The 22,343-nt window shown below is 30.9% G+C and overlaps 1 protein-coding gene across 1 annotated transcript; it reads left to right on the top strand.

Moving 5' to 3' along the window:
* The first annotated feature begins 824 nt into the window (after positions 1–824).
* LOC145636169 (uncharacterized) lies at positions 825–21,299 on the top strand. The gene is made up of 4 exons (XM_081687647.1): positions 825–896; positions 12,956–14,501; positions 14,589–14,806; positions 21,186–21,299. Exons 1-4 carry the CDS (start codon positions 825–827, stop codon positions 21,297–21,299), a joined length of 1,950 nt encoding a protein of 649 aa, XP_081543773.1.
* The last annotated feature ends 1,044 nt before the right edge of the window (positions 21,300–22,343 follow it).

Genomic DNA, 22,343 nt, shown 5'->3' with positions numbered 1-22,343 from the left:
TTACAATTAAAAAAGGTTTGGTGAAATGTTCGAACACAATATCTAACGAAAGCATAGTTTTGTTAACAATTAAAGCTGGATCGATATTCAATGGATGAATAATTTTCCGTTGCTATTTTAAAAATAATATAATTAAACGGAAAATTAGGGATATTTCTTTATTAATTTTACTAGCTATTTGTTACTAAAGAAAATGTTATTGTTACCAAAAAAAAAAACAACAAACATTGGATGAGATAGGAATGTTGCAAGAACTACATATCACGACATGTATAATTGTTGACATATGATTTATTAATTAAGTTCTACGGGAGTTTAGAATTCCGTCAAAAGCCGAAGAAATGAAAAAATGGCATAAGGTAGTGTTTGGATACTAGCATTTCATTTCAAATTTGGAATTTCAAATATGAAATTTCAATTACAGACTTTCAAATCTAAATACTCTGTTTGGGAAAACTTAGCATTTCAATTCAATCATTTGAAATTCACTGTAGTTTTTTGAATAATATGCCATTTTTATTTAATTTGAAGCATTAAGTCTTCTTCAACATTACTATATTTTTAAAAAAATCTTCTTCAACATATTTTCTCTCTCATGATCGGTCAAATCGGGATCAGATCATCATCAACAACAACTTCAACTCACCGTCAATCGCTTCTCACCAAAACCCTAACTCCGTCGCATATATCGCCCAAGAAATCGTCTTCAAATGTCATAGAAGTTGCCGGAGTAACGATGGAAAATCGTGTGTATGCCAATTGTTGTAGTCTAAACCATGCTCTAGATTCATAATACCGACCTTCCATAAATTTCCGGTAAATATATGCCGTCAATTGTTACGGCGAGGGGGAAAGATAATCATGAAAAGGATGAAGATGAAGAAAGGGTTTCGATGGTAGAAAAGGCTCACGCACCACTTCAATGGAGAATTGAGAGTACATTCTAATAAAGGAGAGAAAGCATGGAGGAGGAGGACACAATCTACTTCAATGGAGGAGAGAGAAATTGGGAACCAAGCAAGAGAAATTGGAAGTCGTGATTTTTTTTCTTCTTATTTTTATTTTACTGAATGTTGGAATTTGAAATGACGGGTTTAGAGCTGGAATTTCAATTTTATCAAAATAAACTCATGTCTTCAAAATCTTGGAATTGGACCAAATCCAATTCCCAAATTCAAAGCACATCCAAACAGGACAATTGGGCCAAATCCAGAATTTCAAATGAAAATCTGATTCCCAAACAGGCCATTAAGGTTATTTTAAAACCACTACTAGAAAACATGCAAATAACAACGGAATTTTTCCGTCGGAAACACCCTAAATTCCGTCGGAAATGGGGTTTCCGACGGAATTTCCGTCGTAACGGGTCGTCGGAATACATATTGTAGGAAAACCAGCTTTTCCGACAGAATTTCCGTCGGAAACACTATTCCGACGGAATTTCATCTGTCGGCAGGGATTTTCAGGCCAGAGAAAATTCGTCGGAAAATTCCGACGGAATATAATCCGCCGGAATTTTTCGACGGCAATTCCGTCGTAAAAATGTTTCAAAAAAACAAAAAAAAAACAGCCACCCATTACCCCAGACCACCACCCCACACCACCAGTCCCCCCCATCCAGACCCAACCACAACCACACACCACCACCCCACACCACCAGTCTTCCCCCCATCCGGACCCAACCACAACCACACACCACCACACACCACCACCGACTCTATCCCACCACCATACACCACCACCGACACCACCACAACAAAAAATTAGCCCCAAAAACCATAAAATACCCCCAAAAACCGTAAATTAACCCAAAAAAAAAAATTACACGACTAAAGCAAGAAATAACACACAAAACCAGTAGATCTACATATTTAATCAAAATTTCATAAAATAAAACGATGTTTAATCAACAAAAATTAAATCAAATATATAAATATACAATTATCTATTTAAATTTACAATTTATCATTACAATAACATATAAAATTAACTAGATCTACGAATCTATCCTAAATTAAAACAAGATCTACCAAAAAAGAAGGTGGTTGTTGGGTTTGATATTGATGCAGCCCGGTTGTTGGTGTTGCGAATCTGTTGCGATTGATGTTGGTGGTGGTGTGTTGTTGCAGTTGTTGTTGTCGGTCGGGTCGGTGTTGTAACATTGTTGTTGTCGTTGTTTGATCACTACAAGAAAATTGTCTTTTTGTAGCGATTATTTCGTAGCGATTGTACATTCGCTACAATATGCAAGTATGTTTGTGAAATAATTAAGGAAGTCGTATCACTTTACAATCGCCTTGGTTTTCCCATATAAAATCGATACGAAAAACATAACAATACATATCCACTCTATTTTTACACATTTATATAATTTTGAGAAATCGTATCATTTACAATCGCCACTAAATCTTAAAAATCGATACGAAAAGCCTTTTCAACACTAGATATAAAAATATTGTTTGACAAAGATTACATAAAATATGTCATAGCTTATTGGTGAAACATTTAATATAAGAGTTTGTGGTTGCATGTTCGAATCTTGTAAAGAACATACGCATGTTTTTTTTTTTAAAGAAAATGAGTTAAACATTTATATCGATTATAATCGCTACAATAATCACCACGATTGGATGTAGTGTTTCATATCGATTATTGAGGCCAACCCCAGCGATATTGAAAACCACTACTAAAGGCTAAGGCAACGGGGGATATTGTATCGAATGACCATTCATTGGAAAAGCTTTTTGTTGCAATTACAATTGATACTAAAGGTTAAAATAATCGCTACGAAAAGGTTATTTTCTTGTAGTGGATGTAGGTGAAGAGAAAAGAAACGAAGGAGAGAGAAGGGGCGGTGAAGAGAAGAAGAAAGGAAAGAGAAGGAGAAGAGAAGAGGGGAGAACGAAGGAGAAGAGAGAAGGAGAAGAAGGAGAACAGAGGACTGAGAAAGGGGGAACGAAGGAGGGGAGAGAGAGAAGGAGAGAGCAGAAACTTAAGAGAGAGAAAGAGAGGCGGAAATAACAAAGGGGGAAGGGGCTGCTTTAGGGTTTGGGAATTTAAGTATAATTTTTATAATTATTTTCCGACAGAAAATTCCGTCGTAATTTTCCGACGGACTATAATTCCGTCGGAAATTGTAAATTCCGTCGGAACTTTCCGAAGGACTATAATTCCGTTGAAAATTGTAAATTCCGTCGGAATTTACAATTTCCGACGGATTTACGACGAAAATATTGAATTCGTCGGAAATTTTCGACGGAATTTATATTCGTCTGAAATCCGTCGGAAATTTCCCTTTTTGCGACGGAAATTCGGGTCCGTCGGAACAAGTCCGTCGTAATTTGCTTGTTTTCTAGTAGTGAACCCAGACCAAATTTTTTAAATAAGAGCTTTATCCTCTATCCAGATCAAATCCTCCCCAAAAGATAAAGCTACTTTTGCCATACAATGGACAACTTTATTGCAAGTTATATGAGCAAAATAAAAGCATCAGTAATTAAAAGTCCTAGCCAAGGCTAGAATTTCATTCACGGCCACTTGAGTAGCAGAGAACTCAACAAATTTTGCTTGTAAAAGGTCAACAAGGTTTGAGTAATCTGACTCCACGACTAGATTACAGAGACCAGCCTCAAAAGTGTACTTAAGCCCAAACAAGGCTTCTAATCTGAAATATTTTAACTAAATCTATGTTATGAATATGAATTCTGATCCTAATCTAAAAAAACCCAGATACATGGTGGATGAATGAAAAATTAAATAACTACTAAAACTGAATCAAAATGGTTGATTGTTGAACAAAATCGATTTTCTAACTTGGAATGAAGAAGCTTGCGAATTCAAGTATTTGATGATTAATCGGAAAATTTGCCGAGGTTCGTAGATTTTGTCATCTTCTCCGGTGGTTTGTTCATCTTCAACAGCCATTTTTTTTACTGTAAATTTGTTGAAATATTAATTATCTTACATTTATTGGTAAAATTTTCAGAAAAAATACAATATTGTGTTGTAATTAATGCAAAAAGGCTACACATACAATTGTTGTATGTGGTCCCTACATACAACTCTAATTTGTCATGTTTTGATTGGCTAGAATAATGGGCCCAAGTTCCCTTATATTCAATTTATATTTGACTTCTAATTTTCTCCCTTTTTCTAATAATGTGTCAAAATTTTAATAGTGTTGTATGTAGGGACAACGTACAATGGTTGTATGTGTATCAGCTCTCTAAGATTTCCCACTAAGATTCCCCCTCAGTTTGCGATATGGCGCAATTATGGGTGAAATCCCCCCCAGTTTCCCCTCTTCTTTTTTCTTGGTATTGCTGATGTGGCAAAATATTATTGGTGTTGTATGTGGGAGTTGTATGTGTATCTATAGGAAGCTGATACACATACAATTGTTGTATGTAGGCTCTATATACAACACTAATTGAAACTTGCCACATCATCTTAGATAAAAAAAAAAAAAGAGGGAAAAATATTGGGAAATATTTCACCCATACTGCATTCTAGGCGGGTAGTTTAGCGCCAAACTTTCAGCATTAAATGCTTTTGTTATTTTTTTTAAAAAACCCAATGCTTTTTTTTTTTTTTTTATGTGTTTCCCAATAAAAATAATAAAGACCATAAGAAAATATCATCCTTAGTTTTTTGGCAGTGACAGTTGACAAATGCTCCCTCCCTTGTTTGTTGTTTCTTCTAAAAAAAAAAAAATGCTATTCATTTGTTTAGGCTACAAATTCCAGCCATATTACAATTTATAAAAATAAAAAATAAAAAAATAATAAAAAAAAAATTCTTATGAAGTTAAAAAGATGGGCTAAGCCATTAACACCAACAAAGAAGAACTTACTACCGGAGAAGATGATCAAAGCTATATTTTAATGCCAATGAATTTATGATAAAGTTAAAAATAATCTTAAAATTTTGCAAACCAAAAAATGTTGAAAATGGAGATCAACAAGCTAGACAATGGATATGATGATAATTTGATAAACTAGTAATGTGAATCGCAAAAATAATCTTAATATACAAATTATACTTTTCAAGTACCTAAAAATTATTTAAATAAATAAGTTGGTAACACAGAGGAGTAATTTGTATTTGTTAGCAGCATGAAATAACAATTGAAAGTACATTATAAATAAATACTTCAACATGTCTCTCAAACAAATTCAAACAACACTATCAATATATAAATGAATTAGAGGTCTTAAACTATAATGACCAACATTAATTTGTCAATTCTAAAGATGAAATATGAATACTTTTTTGCAAAATATAATACATACGTGTTGTACACAACTATTATCAGTTACAAGTGTTACATCTTATTAGTGCTAAATAATCTCATGTGTTTACGATTTTTTAAATTAATCATAATCATGTTACTAGAAAAGTACTTTTAATAAAAAATAAAAAAAAATAATTAAAAAAAAAACACTCTAGCATATATTAGGGTTACTAATGTATCCTTTTGTCACCGGTTTATGTTAAAATCTATACTAATTTATTATAAGGCGTTCCTACTAAAGTTTATGTGTCACGTAGACCTTTTCACTTACGCCACATCACCTATTCAATATTTCATTATGTCACGTCACCTTCTAAACTTCTCATTATGCCACATCACCATTCAAGCAACTTTAATCATTCTGCCACATCACTATTACTCCCCTATAAAAAATAAGAATAAAGAGATTCAAATACCTAACCTCGAGGAAGTAGATCTGGAGGAATGATATGTATTGTATTTGTTGGTATATAACATGACCATTCGTAAAATATTTTAAAATTTAACATTAGTACTTCTAATTAACATTAGTATCACTAAGATGTGAAATGTATCATTGTTATTACAATAATACTGTAAATAGTTAAAATTATATGAAAGATAGTCCACTTCTCATAAGATTGAGGCCTTTATCCAACCCTTGTAGTCGAGGCTATCAAGGTTTTTATCCAATAATTGTTATTAATCATTTAATTAATTCTTCCACAACAAAATAATTAGAACCTCACTAGTGTTTGTGGATAATTTGTTAATCCTCAGTATACACAAACACATACATCAATTATATCGATATTATGTGATCTTATTCATAGGTGTAAAAATGTTAAAATTATTTATCATTCCATTACTCAAGTTGTTCATTTTATTTTAGTAAAATAATCAAACTTAATTACTTTCTTTTTTGTAATCATGATATTCTATTTTGCAATTACCAAAATTATTTTGCAATTACGATTAAAATACTTGCTTACCACATTTAACTATTTGTGTTACTAAAAAAAAATTGCAAATTATTAAAGTCATTCATCCTTTTTCCTTCCTCAAAATTGAGGATTTTTTTTTTTTTTTGAAAGAAGCAAAATTGAGGATTTTCATGTTTATTTATATATTTTTTTCCATAATTTTTTTTTTAGACAAGCCATAAGATCGAATTCTAGAACTCATTGTTTCTTAAATTTAGGAGTTCAGCTTTTATTATTATTATTATTATTATTATTATTATTATTATTATTATTATTATTATTATTATTATTATTATTATTATTATTATTATTATTATTATTATTATTATTATTATTATTAATAATAATAATAATAATAAGGAAAATTTAGGAATTTAGTATATTTGGTATGCAAGATTGCAAAAATCGAAAAGGACCTCATGGGCTTCTTATGGTTTTTAGTAGACGATTTTTCCTTCCCAAATTGAGGTCGGTGTTCAAGATTACCTTCAAGTAAATGAATATTTATCTTGCTTGTCTATTAATAAATTAGTGGAAGATGACAATTGTTAAGATGGTTAAAAAGATGAGGAATTGAAGATGGAGTTCTGGTGAAATTAGAGGGTCTGCCGAAATAGTGACGAAGGAGATGACATGTTGATGAAAAATGATGAATTATTCAATGTCGAAAAAGACGAAAAATATAATTCAAGAAAAAAAAAATTAAAGTTAAACATTCAGGTTCCATGGAGAATGTCGAAGGTGGAAGATGAAATAGGAACAAAAAAATTTATTATATTTTATTTTTTAAGAAATAAAATTTGCATTGGAAATGACACAAAATTTGAAATTCAAAGGCTAGGTTAAATCTGAAATTTATTTAAAATTCAAATAAAATTTCAAATATGGTGGAATTTGGGACCCATTTCACCAACCAATTAAAGGCAGCCATGTCACATATGTGAGGACCACATACAATGGTTGTATGTGTAGCCTTTCCGGTATCTATATTATATGGGCTATGCATAAAAATCAACAAATTCATATCATTAATTCTAATTTTCTTGTTCCAATGGAATCTTATAGTATTATTTAATCCAGAATTAATCCCCAAAAACTGTAATTAATACCTTTCTTACCTACACAATTAATTACCATGAAAATGCTTGTTTCCAAAAAAAAAAAAAAAAAAAAAAATCAATATCATTATCTTCTAGTAAAATACCTTTATCCGAGCTATATGAATGAAATATTTTGAACCAATGATTAACTAAGTTTAACTTCTAATAAATGGAATCAGGTGACCACGATGCATAGACAACTTTTTTTTTTTAGAAAAAAAAAAATTATCATAGCAGCACACTAATATATTATGTATTGTCCACTTGGAATTTAAACTTTTCATGAGGGTAGGTTTAATAGATGGTTTGGTTGGAGTCCTTGGTTTAATAGATGATTTGGTTGCTATATGTTGTTTCTTGGAAGAATGTAAGTCAAAGATCGATTTGCACGGTGTTTATTTTGGATTTTAATACTACTATATTTTTTTTATAGAGTATATTTAATTTTCTACTTTCTATGATGTTATATTGTTAGTGCTTAAATAATTAAATAAAATACAATACGGGGAGTTTTTATCCTGAAAAAAAAAACAAAAAACAAAAATAGCTTTAATGGGTTTATAAATGCATTTTCATGGTAATTAATTGTGTAGTTAAGAAAGGTATTCATTATATTTTTGGGTGGATTAATTCTGGATTAATAATACTATAAGATTCCATTGGAACAAGAAAAATAAAATTAATGATATGAAATTGTTGATTCTTATTCATAGCCCTAAGGCTATATATAACAAAACCCTATCGTATTTGAACTTTTTTTTCTTTTGAAACCTCGTGTTGTAACTTAATTGAAGTTAATTATTTTTATTTTTTATAATAAAATAAATTATTGATAAAAAGTCATACACATGTAAAAAAGAAATCTAAATCAACAAATACATAAAATATAATCAAATAAAGGCTTCTTTTGTTAAAGCTACAATCATTGATTAAACCTTGTACTGTGGTATGTGGGTCAGTAGTACATCCCTCGTACACATCAGTGAAATGTACAACCTTTTCAAAGAGATAATCTAACAATTTGTTGTAGCCGTAAGAATGAATATTATATGATTCACCTGAATGTATTTGAGAATTCGACAATCGTTGCGATACCGAACAAATTTTTACCAATGAATAAAAGGAAAAGATGATTACTATATTAATGAGCCCTAAGACACATACGTAGTACGTATAAACCCAAACGAAAAACAAACAACTAAGGACTTGTTTTCAAACTTATCATGATTTTAATAAATTAAATTTGACTAAATTTTTTTTCATTATATGACAACTATCATTTGATTCTGAAAATCAAAAAACAAAAAAACAGAAAACCACAGTAACGTCAAACAAACCCTAAAAGGGCTAAAATTAACAAAAACTGACGACTCCACCATACACTCCGTTGTAGAGAGATGATTAGTCGAGCGAATATCTGCTCTACTTGAATTGATTTATTGAAGCCTAAAATGCAAAGCTATAGAAAAACTAGCTTTAAAAAAAGGGTCATAAATAGTCTAATTTATGAATAAATTAGATTAAGAGTTTTTTCACATTTACTTAATTTCAGTTAAGTTCAATTTAGTTCAGTTCAGTTCAGCTCCTAATTTCCTTCTCTCATAAAATATTCAGTTCAGTTCAGTTCAGCTCAGATCAGTAAATATGAACGGGCCCTAAATCCGATCTAGATGACCAAAAGTTATAAAACGTAGAAGAGAGAAGAGGGTCGGCTGTTCAAACGTTCAACATCAATGGAAGTTAATTATATGAAATACTTCAAATATACACATCAATTGAATTGTAGAAAAAGATGATTACGTTAACGTTCAAGTATTGGGATAAACTACTCTGGTCTGATCGAGTATACTCCTATAATAGTTGAGAACTTATATATTTTTTCTGATATGATTTAATTTGCACTTAGGGCTTGTTCATATTTACTGAAATAAGCTGAACTAAACTAAACTAAACTGAACTCAGTGGAGCTGAATTGAACTGAACTAAACTGATTGGAGCTAAACTGAATTGGACTGAACTGAACTAAACTGAATATTTTTTGAGAAAGGGAAATTAGTGAACTGAACTGAATTGGACTGATTGGAGCTGAGCTGAACTGATTGGAGCTGAACTGAACTGAATTGAAATTAAGTAGATGTGGACAGACCCTTAGTTCTCTAGGCTGATTTGCTCCGCACTTATCAATTTTGATTTGACCTAAAATAAGGTGAACAAACACATGGGGTTATCTTACAACCTTTCCTCTCTCCATGTCCAAAAGGCAATGCTCGCTATTCTGGTCCGTGTTGACTTACAAGAGGTTTTGATGGATATCTTTAACTCAACGATTTTCATAAAAATTGTCAAAAGAAACTAAAATTCCATAATTTCACTACATTTTATCAAAATTTCCTACACATACTGTCCACATCACCTAAATATACAACCTATTTGTGTTTTTTATTTTTTTTTAACTAAACAGTACGCAACTGCTATGAATTTGCATATTATACTTCCATCTATCGTATGCTCACTTTAAAAACACCATTTTCTCTCCCTCCAAAAATAAAAATAAAAATAAAGAGACGAAATCACCGCTAATTGAATTAGCAGTTTAGGTTTTTTTAAAAAAATTCATAAAGGTTAACATAGACAGTATGTAGGGAATTTTTGTAAACATAGGAGCATAATTGTAAAATTTTAATTTGTTTTACTATGTAGCAATTTTCTAGAAAAATCACTCTCTGTTACTAAAAAAAAATACTCCTCTGTTTTTAAATACTTGCTCGACTTTCTATTTTCGGCCGTTTTTAAATACTTACTCCATTTTTCTTATTTGGAAAGCTTTTCAATATTTAATTCATTTATTTCAACAAGTAGACCCAATGTAAATAATATTTTATAAATTTCGTAATTTTTCTACCCTACTAGCTCCATATTTTGTTATTCAAAAATTCTTGCGTGGACCTGGTTCACAATAATATTATTGTGGACCTAAGGTTTATTTACACTTAATTGTCATTATATTCAATATAATGACCCTTATTTTTAACATAGTAACCTTATTTTTAACATAGTAATTTTTTAAAAATTTGAGTGACCTTTAATGTTATTATGAAGTTAGAGTACGACATTATATTGAATAGTGACCTAATTTTAACATAGTGATTTTTATTATTCATATTGACCATTATATTAAACTTAAAAATCTATATCTATACTTAGTATTTAAAAAAGCAAACCAAAAAAGACATATATCATCATTCTATTACACTATCCTATTTCATTCTTCAACCCAATGTGCCTCATGTCATTTTACCTTTTTTATTTTTTTAATATACAATTTTCTTAACTCTTTCATTAAATACTTCATCTTCATCTCCCCTATTTAATTCAACCTTTTTATTTTCTCTCTTTGATTTTAGTCCCTCCATCTATTTTTTTTTATTAAGTCTCATTTCAAATTAAAGTCCCAAATTTTTTATTTCTTTAATTATGTTTTCAGTTACATATTACATTCATAATTATTTATTGGTATTTCCTCACTCATCTAGTCATCTCATGCGATTTTCTATGAACAAGCCGTGCATTGCACGGGCCAGAAGGCTAGTTTCATTAAAAAAATTTAACCTTTTATAGCTTTTACAATGTCACACTAACTTTTATTTCAACATAGTAACCTTTATTTTAATATAGTGACTTTTTTTTTATTAATGTTAATAGTCCACAATAAATTAGTGTTAATTAGGTCCATTTAAGAATTTGTATTTATTATTTTCTTTAATTTCTCTTAAAACTTCGTGCGGATAATTGGAACTTAGCCAAGTTGGTGACTATTTCTTTTCCAGAAAAAAAAATAGGCGACTTCGAGTCAACCATTAAAGGCATATGAATATGCAATGCATGTTATGCATCTTTCTTTTGCAGAGCGAAATTACTAAATAAATGCAACTTTCATAAGAAATACAAATGCAAAGCTTAGATAATTACTCTGAAGAAGCAAAAGTTGAATGATATATTCCGTATATAATTAGCTAATATCATTGTTATTTCTACCAGAAACCTATTAACTAAAGCTTAATTTCATTTGGTTTCAAGTTTTCTTTGTTTATTGGATCATCAGATGTGCACCGTGCGCTGAAGAAATTAGAGAAGAAGACTGCAACACGCTAATTTAAGCGTAAACCTGATGAAGGTTAGTAGGCAAGCTGTTAAAAACATTGAGCATATTTAATTAGTTTAGCATATTTAATTATGATGTTGTATTTGCGTTAAATGTAAATCAGATTTCAGTATATGTATAGGGGCATGAAGCATGATGTTAGGTAATGATTTTTTTTTTTTTTTTTTTTTTTTTTTTTTTTTTGGTCAAACATGAAGCATGACCATCACGTGACACTTAATGACCCTTTTCTTTCACCAAGTGTCACGTGACCAAGTCAACGCCGGAGAAATTTGGTCAAACTCCTTCATATTCCGGCGTAAAGGTAGTAAATTACAACATTTTTCAAAAATTAGGTAGTCAATTACAATATTTTTTTTAATAGGTAGTTTCTCGCAAATTTTGGATTATAATAGGTAGTTTTTCACAAAATTTCCTATTTATTAATATGTATTTTCATAATTAAGTTTTTCTATAAAGGAATTAAAGATATTTAGCGATAAATAATTGTACATAAAACAATAAAGGACGTTCATAACTTATGTTTTCTAATAACTTATTTTTTCTGGATCTTGAAAGATAGTGAACTAAACACAGCTTAAGTTAGTTGCTACCTGTTATTCTTACTCTTCCCCTTCAAATAATGGCAGAATTCCTCTTTTTTATAATTATTATTTGGTCTTCTTGAAGAACATGGGAGAGAACATTTGGGTTTTGGTGGGTAGTTTATGGAGGAATGAGTAGAACATAGAGGAAGACTTTGAAAAAACATGAAAATTTTGGGTGGAAATGAATGGGAAAAAGATTTTTTAAAAAGGGCAATAAATATAAAGTTAACGCCGAAAAATAGTCAACCTCTCAAATTCGGCAAAGTTTTTACAACATTTTATGTTTATAAGGTAATTTGTTTTAGCACTTCTTTTTACTCCGTATAAGACTATAAGTTAGCTCCTCCATTGGTACACTAATAAATACAAGGAGGTAAAAAACTTACATTAAAAAAAAAAAAAAAAAAAAAAAAAAAAAAAACTTCTCAAAAAGAATGTATGTCAAGTTGTCAACTAAAAACAACGAAAGGAGGTACAAAATCATATACTATGTATATTATTTTTTGCAAAAATAAATTTTAATAAATAGTTTCCCATAAGATTTCTTATTAAGATTTATCATTTGACACTAATAATTTTTTGTTTATTTTTTATTTAAAATTATCTATGAGAAAGTTTCAATATTTATTGTGATATTTGTGAAAGGAACTGAGATATGATTTTTGTTTTAAAGTTACGTTGCTCCTAACTTTCTATGCATATGAAGTGTATGATCTAACTTATGTACAGTGCGTGTAAGAGATGGATTGTATAATATGCAGAGAAAATGGGTTGATGTGAATTGAGATATGGTTCATCCTGAGGCTGATGAATTGTCATTTTTGTATGTCATCTAAAATGTATATATGCAGAGAAAAACGGGTAGAAGGAAGGACCAAATATGGCAGCATGTGATAGAAACAGATGGTGGATTCATTTGTAGCTACTGCCAAACATTTTATACTGGAGGAGCTTCAAGGATTAAAGCACATTTATCTGGAAAATCTGGAAGTGGTATTAGTCCTTGTCCAAATGTGCCCTCTGCACTAGCTGAGCAAATTGCTGAAACTTGTTTTGGTGTCACTCGAAGCACGAGTAGCTCTCCAGAAAGGCAACATGTCCATAGTAAATCAGCTCATCCTCCTGTTTCAACATCGCGGTGTGTTGGAAGTGAGGTTGAAATGGATAATTTGCTTGCTAAATTCTTAATTTTGAACAGCATTCCCTTAGAGACTGTTGATAAACCGTACTTTAGGAACTTAGTGAGTGCAATTGCAAGTTCTGGACCTAATTATGAACCTCCATCTTACTCGGGTCTGGTTTCAAAATCACTCCCCATTCTTGAAAAGGAAATTGAGCAATACATACAAAGTGTTCGTGAGTCGTGGAGTAGCACAGGCTGTACAGTAAAGATTCATGTTAAGGATAAGGAATACGGTGATAGTGTTGAACGATATGACATTTTGGGTTATACTGTTTACTGTCCGAAAGGAGTGATTTATTTCAATCCTCATGATCCATCTCACAGCTCTTCTAGTCAGTCAAGTCTTCAGCAATTGCTCTATGTAACGGAAAAGGCTATGAAAAAGGAAGCCTTACAAACATTTTATGATGTTGATCGAGAAAAGACCTCAGAAGAGAATCTTATGTTATATGCTAATAGTGATACACTACATTCTCACAGACGTTTCTTCAGATCCACAGTACATGTTTGTGCGCCTTCTGAGATTATAAACCTGCTGCACAATATGTGTAAGAGAAGCCAATGGCTCGTAGACCTATTGATTGATACAGAGTATGCATATAAATTTCTCACAACAACTGAATCAGGAAGCTTAATGCTGAGAAGAATAGAAAAGGCTGATACATTCATACATGACAATCCATTTTCTAAGCTCCAAGAAGTTATGCTGTGTAAGACAAAATTACAGAGAGCTTTCGTAAGCGAATCTGAAAGTACAGTGTTGTCACATACTATAAATCAAGAGAAGTTTTGGCAAGAGGGGGAGGAGGTCTTAGATGCAATTGGACCACTAATTCGAATTCTGTGTGTCTTTGATAGCTTTGTCCCTAACATAGGCTACTTTTTTGGAGCAATGGAGAAGGCTGAACAAAGGATTGAGGATTGCTATGTTAACAAGCCAACAAAATTCAACGTACTACGAGATTTATTTAAACGGCTGAAAGAAGTTCTAATCACGCCTATGCATATTGCAGCCGCTTATTTAAATCCAGTTTACCTGTCTCCTATTGTCACGATTGATCTTAACATTTTTGAACCGGGTATATGTTACTTGTACAAATGGTTGGCAGTGTCAGAAAAAGAGGCATTCGAGGAACAATTCTTGGTATACACTCGGTGTGACTCATCTTTGTTCACAGAGACAGCAATATCAGAGCTTGAAACCTGTCACCCTGGTATGCTAAGTCTAAATGTTTTGCTTTTTCATTCAATTGATTTTGTAAAATGTTACTCTGTATTAATCTTTCATCAACTTTGAACAGTTACATGGTGGGATAAATTTGGCCTTGGGCTTCCTATCTTGAGAAAATACGCGATTCAGCTTCTCAGCCAACCTTCTAACTGCTTATCACATCTACATCATAAGGACAAGTTTGAAGGTTTAGACATGCTTACGACAAATGCTAAAATGATGGAAGAATTCAAGTCGTTCGGAGATACAATATTCAAACCAATCGATCTTAGTGAAATTGATGCACCAGTGTATTAGTAAAGATGCCTTGAATCTGGTTTTTTGGTAACCCAGCACTAAGGACGTCTTGCCTATGGAATATGGATACAGCCTTAAGCCTTGTAGCTAGTTGTTTTGTGTTAAGATTACTTTCCCATGTGGATGTTGATGTAGCTAATACATTACCCTGTATTCTTAATTTGTTTGTTGAATATCCTGATAGTTTGTTTCATCTTTCTTGCATCCATTGTAACAATATGCTATAGTTTAATGTATTTTATTTTGGTGCAAACAGCCCGCTATACATATAGATAAGCACTTCCTTCGCTTTTTACATTATGAGAAACGCAGGAACAATAATGAATTAATCAAGAGATATAATATCCGAGAGTACATAAGGCCATGAGAAATCTCCCTTGGACAATAATGGGATTAACTTGGGGGTTGTTCTTTTACGTTTATTTTCAGTAACCGAATTTCAACAAAATTACCATGTCGCTTAACATGGGACCAAGTACCCGAATTAAATTTAGTAAACATTAAAAGAATATCTCTTAGGACAGTGTCGATATCTGCTGTGTTCCTTGCTCCTGTTGATAACCGATCAACAACAAGCTTGCAGTCAGACTCCAAAATGATATCTCTGAATCCATATTACTTGCTTAATATAATAACAATTCATTGTTATATAAAAAGAAAGTTTCTACAATTGTACCTAAATTATGACTTTTATTTTGTACAAAATTGGAAAATAAACTTCTTTAAATATCAAATAACCCATTATAAATGTTATGGAGTACATGTGTTTGATTGAATTCTTTTGCATATTTCTAATTTTTAAAAATATATTTTATACTTTTTAATATTATAGTTATTGGGGTTTGATTAAAAGAAAAGGGAAAAAAATGACGGAAAAATATTTAATACGTGTCATTTCTAATTCGCCTTTATTATATATATATATATATATATATATATATATATAGTTATAGATTGGCGCGTTAAAAAATAGAAAAAATACATAGCATAAAATCTTAATATAACATACTAGATGTATGTAATTTTTAATAACTATTTTTAAATTAATAATAAATTTTCTAAAATATTATACGGAGTAAAGAATTTATTATAAATTAAAGACCATATAATTAATTATTATAAAAGAGTCTATTAGCCAGATAACTATTTTAAAACGCATTTGACAATATGTATATTATTATATATTTAATTTTATCAAAAATTGGTTTAATTTTCTTGTTGTTAACCAAATGGATTTCTTAAATGTTGTACATTACACTCTGTAGTCACTATGTATGTCACAAATTATGTAAAAAACCTGATTTTTTTTTCTCTTAAATTTATAGTTGTTGATATTTATTTGTAGAAGGGTACATCAAATCTTTTATTTTATCTATTTTTTAATATTTGAAATTCAAATTACTCTCTTAGAGATTTTTAACATACAATTAATAATTAAATAAAAATAAAAATAATTATTGTTGTAATTATGGCACAATTATGTTAAAAAAACACAAAAAACCTCTGTTTATAAGTTTATATATTTTTCAATGTATTTTATAAGTTTATATATTTGTCAATGTACTCCACTACCTCATATAGATTATGGAATGACATATCAAATCTCTTACTTATATATTACTAGATGAAACCCGTGCGATGCACGGTTTATTAGTATTTTTAAAAAAAAAAATATTTTCATATTTATGTTATTAAAATTGTTATTATATTAGTTTTAAAATATTAGATAAAATTTATAATCTCAAAAGATAATATTTTGTATTTAATTAATTTAAACTTTAAAATCTCATTCGCCAATTTTGGCTACGTGACATTTGAATTATTTAATTGTATAAGAAATGAATAATCTCTTATTTGATTGGCTACCACTTAAATTTATAATCCTATATGGCGCGCTAAGAAAATTAAATCCTACATGGCTCTCTAAAAACTCGGGGAATTGAAGCCCGTGCGATGCACGGTTTGTTAGTATTTTTTTAAAAAATATTTTCATATTTATGTGATTAAATTGTTATTATATTAGGTTTAAAATATTAAATAAAATTCCTAATCTCTAAAGATAATATTTTGTATTTAATTAATTTAAACTTTAAAATCTCATTCGTCAATTTTTCTTGCATGGCATTTGAATTATTTAATTGTAAAAGCTGTAGGGAATAGTTTCAAGCTTTTAAAAAATCCCACTAGCTTGAACCCCACTGTGATCATACACTAAAGTACGGTGGCGTCCAAAAGGGAAGAAGATAGAGCAAAAGAGTCGCCAACAAGTTTTTAAGGAACTTGTAAACCGTTCACGAGGTGAAGGTTACACCCCTTAACGATCCAAGAGATCATCAACTCCATAAGGTCATGAACCAAATAAGGGTCCGGGGATGAAGGTACAAATCCAACTTAAAAGAGATTGAACCTGCCCTAATAATAGGCCTCTACTTTATTCTGCTCGTATTCATGTGCGCTTTCTGACTAACATACAATCAATAGGATTAACCCTAAACCTGTTTAATCTATGTTGGTTGAATTTAATGCACAAATAAACTATTATTGGCGATCACTTGAAATTATAATCATATTAACCCTAAACAAGATTATTAATATCTTATTAAGCGTGATTGCAAATACCAATTCCCTTTAAACATGCATAAAAGGTGATCAAGCAATAACAATATACAATAATATGCATATCAAGCAACATAATGAATAATAATCATGAAGAATAATAATAATCATATCATAATAATAATCATAATCATCATAAATAAAATAATCATCATCAAAATAATAATAAATTATAACAATTATAATCATAATCATGTTCATGTTAATATTAAAGCATAATAAAAATAGCAAGATCCTAGGCATGATACTAACAAGATTAATAACAAGCCCTAACATGTCACTAAGCAATAAAAATCAAATCTTTAACCCTAACACGATACTAACATGAATTAACATTAGGAAGAACATAGGAAGCATCGTACTTTTAATCATACTTGATATTAAATTTACCCTAGACATGATACTAGGAATCAAAATAACAATATAAGCATGATATCTACATCATAAAATCAATTAAACCATTAAAGTACTTACTTGGATGCCTCGTACCTCTTTCTAATTACAAAATACACACGTTAGTAACTTCAAGGAAAATAATAATCAAAGCAATTAAATTAAATAATTGAAAGAGAGACTTGGGACCAAACCCTCAGAAATTAAAACCTTTCACGTCTAGGGCGAAGGCAACTTCGAATATGGCTAGGTGTTTCTAGATCTTGTGAATGCGGAATTTTGTGTAAAACAAGCAAAGTATTAGAAAAGAAAGAATGAATGAAAGATTAATGATTCATAAACTAATTTGTTGACGATTGAAGATTGTAGATGAATGAATGAAAACGGAATTTATTAAAACTTAAGAATAAAAGAAGTGGTGAATGATAGATGATAATCCGTCCCCCAAAACGGAGTTTTTGATACGATATTTATAGAGAAAATCGGCCAAAAAAGATAATTTATCAAAACAGAGTCTGAAGATCGCAAAAACAACTTGGCGCCAACCCTGGCTCATTAGCGCCAGGACCAGTGGCTAGCGCCAGGCGCCAATCCTGGTTCCAGGCGCCAAGGCCTGGGGTTGGATGCTAAACCGGCTTTTAACACGTTTTCGAAAATCTGATAATTTTACCGTACTGGAAGATAAAATAATATAATTTCAGTCGAAAATGCTATTTGATCTTGATTAAAACTCTAAAGAATCCTAATTGAATTAAGAATGATAAGAACCTTCTAGAATGTTCTAGAAGACCAAAACCATTCCTAATTACATTAAGAATGATAAATCATATTAGGCCCTCCCCTAGATCATTGGGCCGTACTTAAAACTCAAACCGGGCCCAGTTTAGTAAATTGGCCATAACTTCCTCAATATTCATCGGAATTGGGCTTATAATATATTGTTGGAAAGGTCTTTACAAGCCCCATCCAACTACACCACTATTGGACCCATATCATAGACCAACCAAACTGGATTGGCTGTTTTCTTAAAATAAAGTTTTCAAAAACAGAGAGAAGAGAAAAGAAAAGAAAAGAAATAAAACTTTCCGCAACACTAGACCTTTCCACACTTTCGTTTCATTCGATTATGATTCGACGTGAAAGGTACTCATCACCGGGTTTGGTTTTGGGGAGACACAAATGGGTGTCTACAAAAAGAAATTAATAATTTCTTATTTAATTGGATACAACTTAAATTTATAATTCTATATGGCGCGCTGAGAAAATTAAATCCTACGTGGCTCTCTAAAAACTCGGGGAAAAACTCCCCTTTATATATATATATATATATATATACTAGATGTAAGCCCGTGCAATGCACGGTTTTTAAATATTTTATTTTGTATATATTTTTTTGTAATCTCTTAATATTTTTTGTTTTTATTTTCTATTCTATTATTTTAACATTAATTTAAGGTAAAATATTTTGTTAAGTTTTAAATTATTCTTATTCAAATTTTACATATATAGAACTTGAATTTATAAATTGAAATAAATATTATCTCATTCATCGGATAGTTAGATAAAATCATTAAATCAAAATATATTTTTTAATTTCTAATTATTTGTTAAAATAATATAAATCCTAATGTAAAAGATCATATAAAAGATAATTTTTGTTTTTTTTTTCATAATTTAAATCTTAAATTACTATTTTTTGTTTTCAATTCTCAACTTTCATTTATTAATTTTTTCTTAAATGGCGACTGAAAATTAAAATTATAAATTAATATATAAATCTAATTTTTCATTGGTCGAAATATTATTTTTGCTTATGTGGCGTGCGATGCACGAATTTTTATATACATTTTGTATATAAGTATTTTTTTGGTGATCTCTTAATTTTTTTATTTCATTATAAGTTTTAAAATTTTGTATGAAAGTATCATATCTTTTAATTGGTCGAAAATATACCTTTTCTTATGTGGCGCTCCCAATGCTCTCCAAAAATGCCTACTTTATTTATATATATTATATTAGATTAGATTAGATTTTGCTATCTTTTTATTTATGTAATACGTATAAGATTTGTCAAATCTTTTCTTTATGTGTTATTTTCCTATCTTTTTTTTTATTTATGTATAAGATTTGTTTACTAAAAAAAAAAAAAAACTAAAGGACACACCAGAAAATGACACGTGTTATTGCTGGTGTGTCTTTTAGTATATATATTATTGATTTAATTGGCTACCACTTAAATTTATAATCCTATATGGCGCGCTAAGAAAATTAAATCCTACCTAGCTCTCTAAAAACTCGGGGAAAAACTCCCCTTTAAATATATATATTAGATTTTGCTATCTTTTTATTTTTTTCTTTCATTATAAGTTTTAAAATTTTGTATGAAAGTATCATATCTTTTAATTGGTCGAAAATATACCTTTTCTTATGTGGCGCTCCCAATGCTCTCCAAAAATGCCTACTTTATTTATATATATTATATTAGATTAGATTAGATTTTGCTATCTTTTTACACTAGTAGAAAAAAAGCATTAGGCACCCCCCATATGGCACCGGTTCAGCCTAAACCGGTGCCCAAAACCGGTCTAGAATTGGGCGTGTTTTTACCAGAAGAGAAAAGGCACCGGTTCATTCTGAACCGGTGCCAAAAATAAAAAAGGCACCGGTTTGAACCGGTGCCATTCAAACCGGTGCCAAATTCAAAACAAAAAAAACCGCGTCTTTTCCTCTTTTCTTCCTCTCTTTCTCTTTCCTTCCCTTCATTCGTTCATCCCTTCTTTCGTTCTCACTCAGAGTAGTCGTGCCTCCACCTTTTCCCTCCACCACAGCCGCCACCTTCACCGGCGCTTTCAGGTGCCTAAACCACCGCCGTGAATCTCCCTGCCCTGCCCTGCCCTCCACCGCCTTTCTCTGTGCGAAACAAATAGCAACAGCTGCAGCGCGCACCGCCTCCACCTCCACCAGCGTGCACCGCCTCCACCTCCACCAGCGCGCACCGCCTCCACCTCCACCAGCGCGCACCGCCTCCTCCACCAGCGAGGGTCTTTTCATTCTCTCATCCCCTTAGCTTCTTCCACCTCCAACTAATTTAGGGTAAGTTCATCTTTTCAAGTTAATGGGTTCATCTTATTTTAGATTAAAATTGTGCTTAGATTGTATATGAAATGCAAATAAAATTAATGGGTTCATCTTATTTTAGATTAAAATTGTGCTACATTGTTGGGATTAAAATTGTATGTTTGTGCTACATTGCTGGCTGTGAAATTTGTTTATGATGCCTTGTTTTGGGGAGTTTGGTTTTTGATAATTGAATCAGTTTAAGGATTTATTACTGAATTTTGTTGCTTGGATTCGATTTCAGCTGAATTCTGGCAAAGTTCTTGTTGTTGGACCTGGCCTTCGTGACAAGACGGGGAATCATATTCCTGTTGCTGTCAAAGAAGGGGATACCGTGAATATGGAGGAACTACAGTGAAGCTTGGTGAAAAAGAGTGAGTTTATTTTTCTCCATGCACTTTTCTTTTTGTTCCAGATGGTGATTTCTTAGTCAAATTATTGTGATTGAATGCTTTGACTCTTGATCCTCGATTGAATATATTAGTAATTTTGCATTACCTTGTGCCTTAGTCGAGTTTTTGTATGTTTTAATGTGTATATTAGTGACCTTGCTTCTAATTAGTTGTGAATAAATTAGAAAATTGTGAATAAATTAGAGAATTGTGATTACATTATAGATTTGTGAATAATTTAGAGAATTGTGATTAAATTAGAGAATTGTGCATAAAGTAGAGAAATAGTGATATTGCCACTTAATTAGTTGTGAATAAATTAGAGAATTGTGAATACATTAGAGATTTGTGAATATATTAGAGAATTAGTGACGTTGCTAATTTTTGTTTTTTTAATATATAGATTCATATGTGAATTGAAGCAAGAGTTTAATCAGCTTGAGGACTACATATTGAGCTCAAGTGGGTAGTTGCTATATTGGTATGACTACTAAACTTTACTTAGCTATATTTCTTTCTATTCATCCATTTAATAAAAGTTTATTCATGAAATTGCAACTTGTGTATTGTTTAATTGCAAATAAATACAACAATATATAGAATACTTGAATTGCATCATCATATGCCTAGATACCCGTTCAAGGCTTTCTCATTAGGAGAAAGTCTTGAATAGTCCCCGGTTGGGACTGTTCTTGAATGTGTACTCTCACTTAGGTGGTGAATGTATGTTTTCTTTTCGATTTTAAGGAACATCTTGGCTTACCATTTCCTCACTATGTTCTCTGGGTACATATGTGGGTAATTATTTATCTACATCGCGTACTTGGAGAACTAGGGGGAAATGCTGCCGGATTTTCCTTAAAATTGGAAAGTTGACATACATTCACTAGTGAGAGTAGACATTCAAGGATGGGTTAGGTTGGAGTGATAAGGACCCTTTGGAAACATGCATTTTTTCACTATATGAATGGTATATTCACGTTTTGTACTTGAATTTGATTTACATAAAA

This window comes from Chenopodium album, chromosome 1 (genome assembly GCF_948465745.1).
Source record: "Chenopodium album chromosome 1, dcCheAlbu1.1, whole genome shotgun sequence".
Classification (NCBI taxonomy): domain Eukaryota; kingdom Viridiplantae; phylum Streptophyta; class Magnoliopsida; order Caryophyllales; family Amaranthaceae; genus Chenopodium; species Chenopodium album.
Note: the sequence above shows the minus strand (reverse complement) of the source record. Positions and strands in the feature narration are given on the sequence as shown.

Excerpts from the sequence above, each read along its gene's own strand:
- LOC145636169 (XM_081687647.1), top strand. The coding sequence starts at position 825 with ATGCCGTCAATTGTTACGGCGAGGGGGAAAGATAATCATGAAAAGGAT. Across the intron at positions 897-12,955 it reads ATGAAGAAAGGGTTTCGATG|AGAAAAACGGGTAGAAGGAA; the intron begins GTAGAAAAGGCT and ends GTATATATGCAG. Across the intron at positions 14,502-14,588 it reads GCTTGAAACCTGTCACCCTG|TTACATGGTGGGATAAATTT; the intron begins GTATGCTAAGTC and ends AACTTTGAACAG.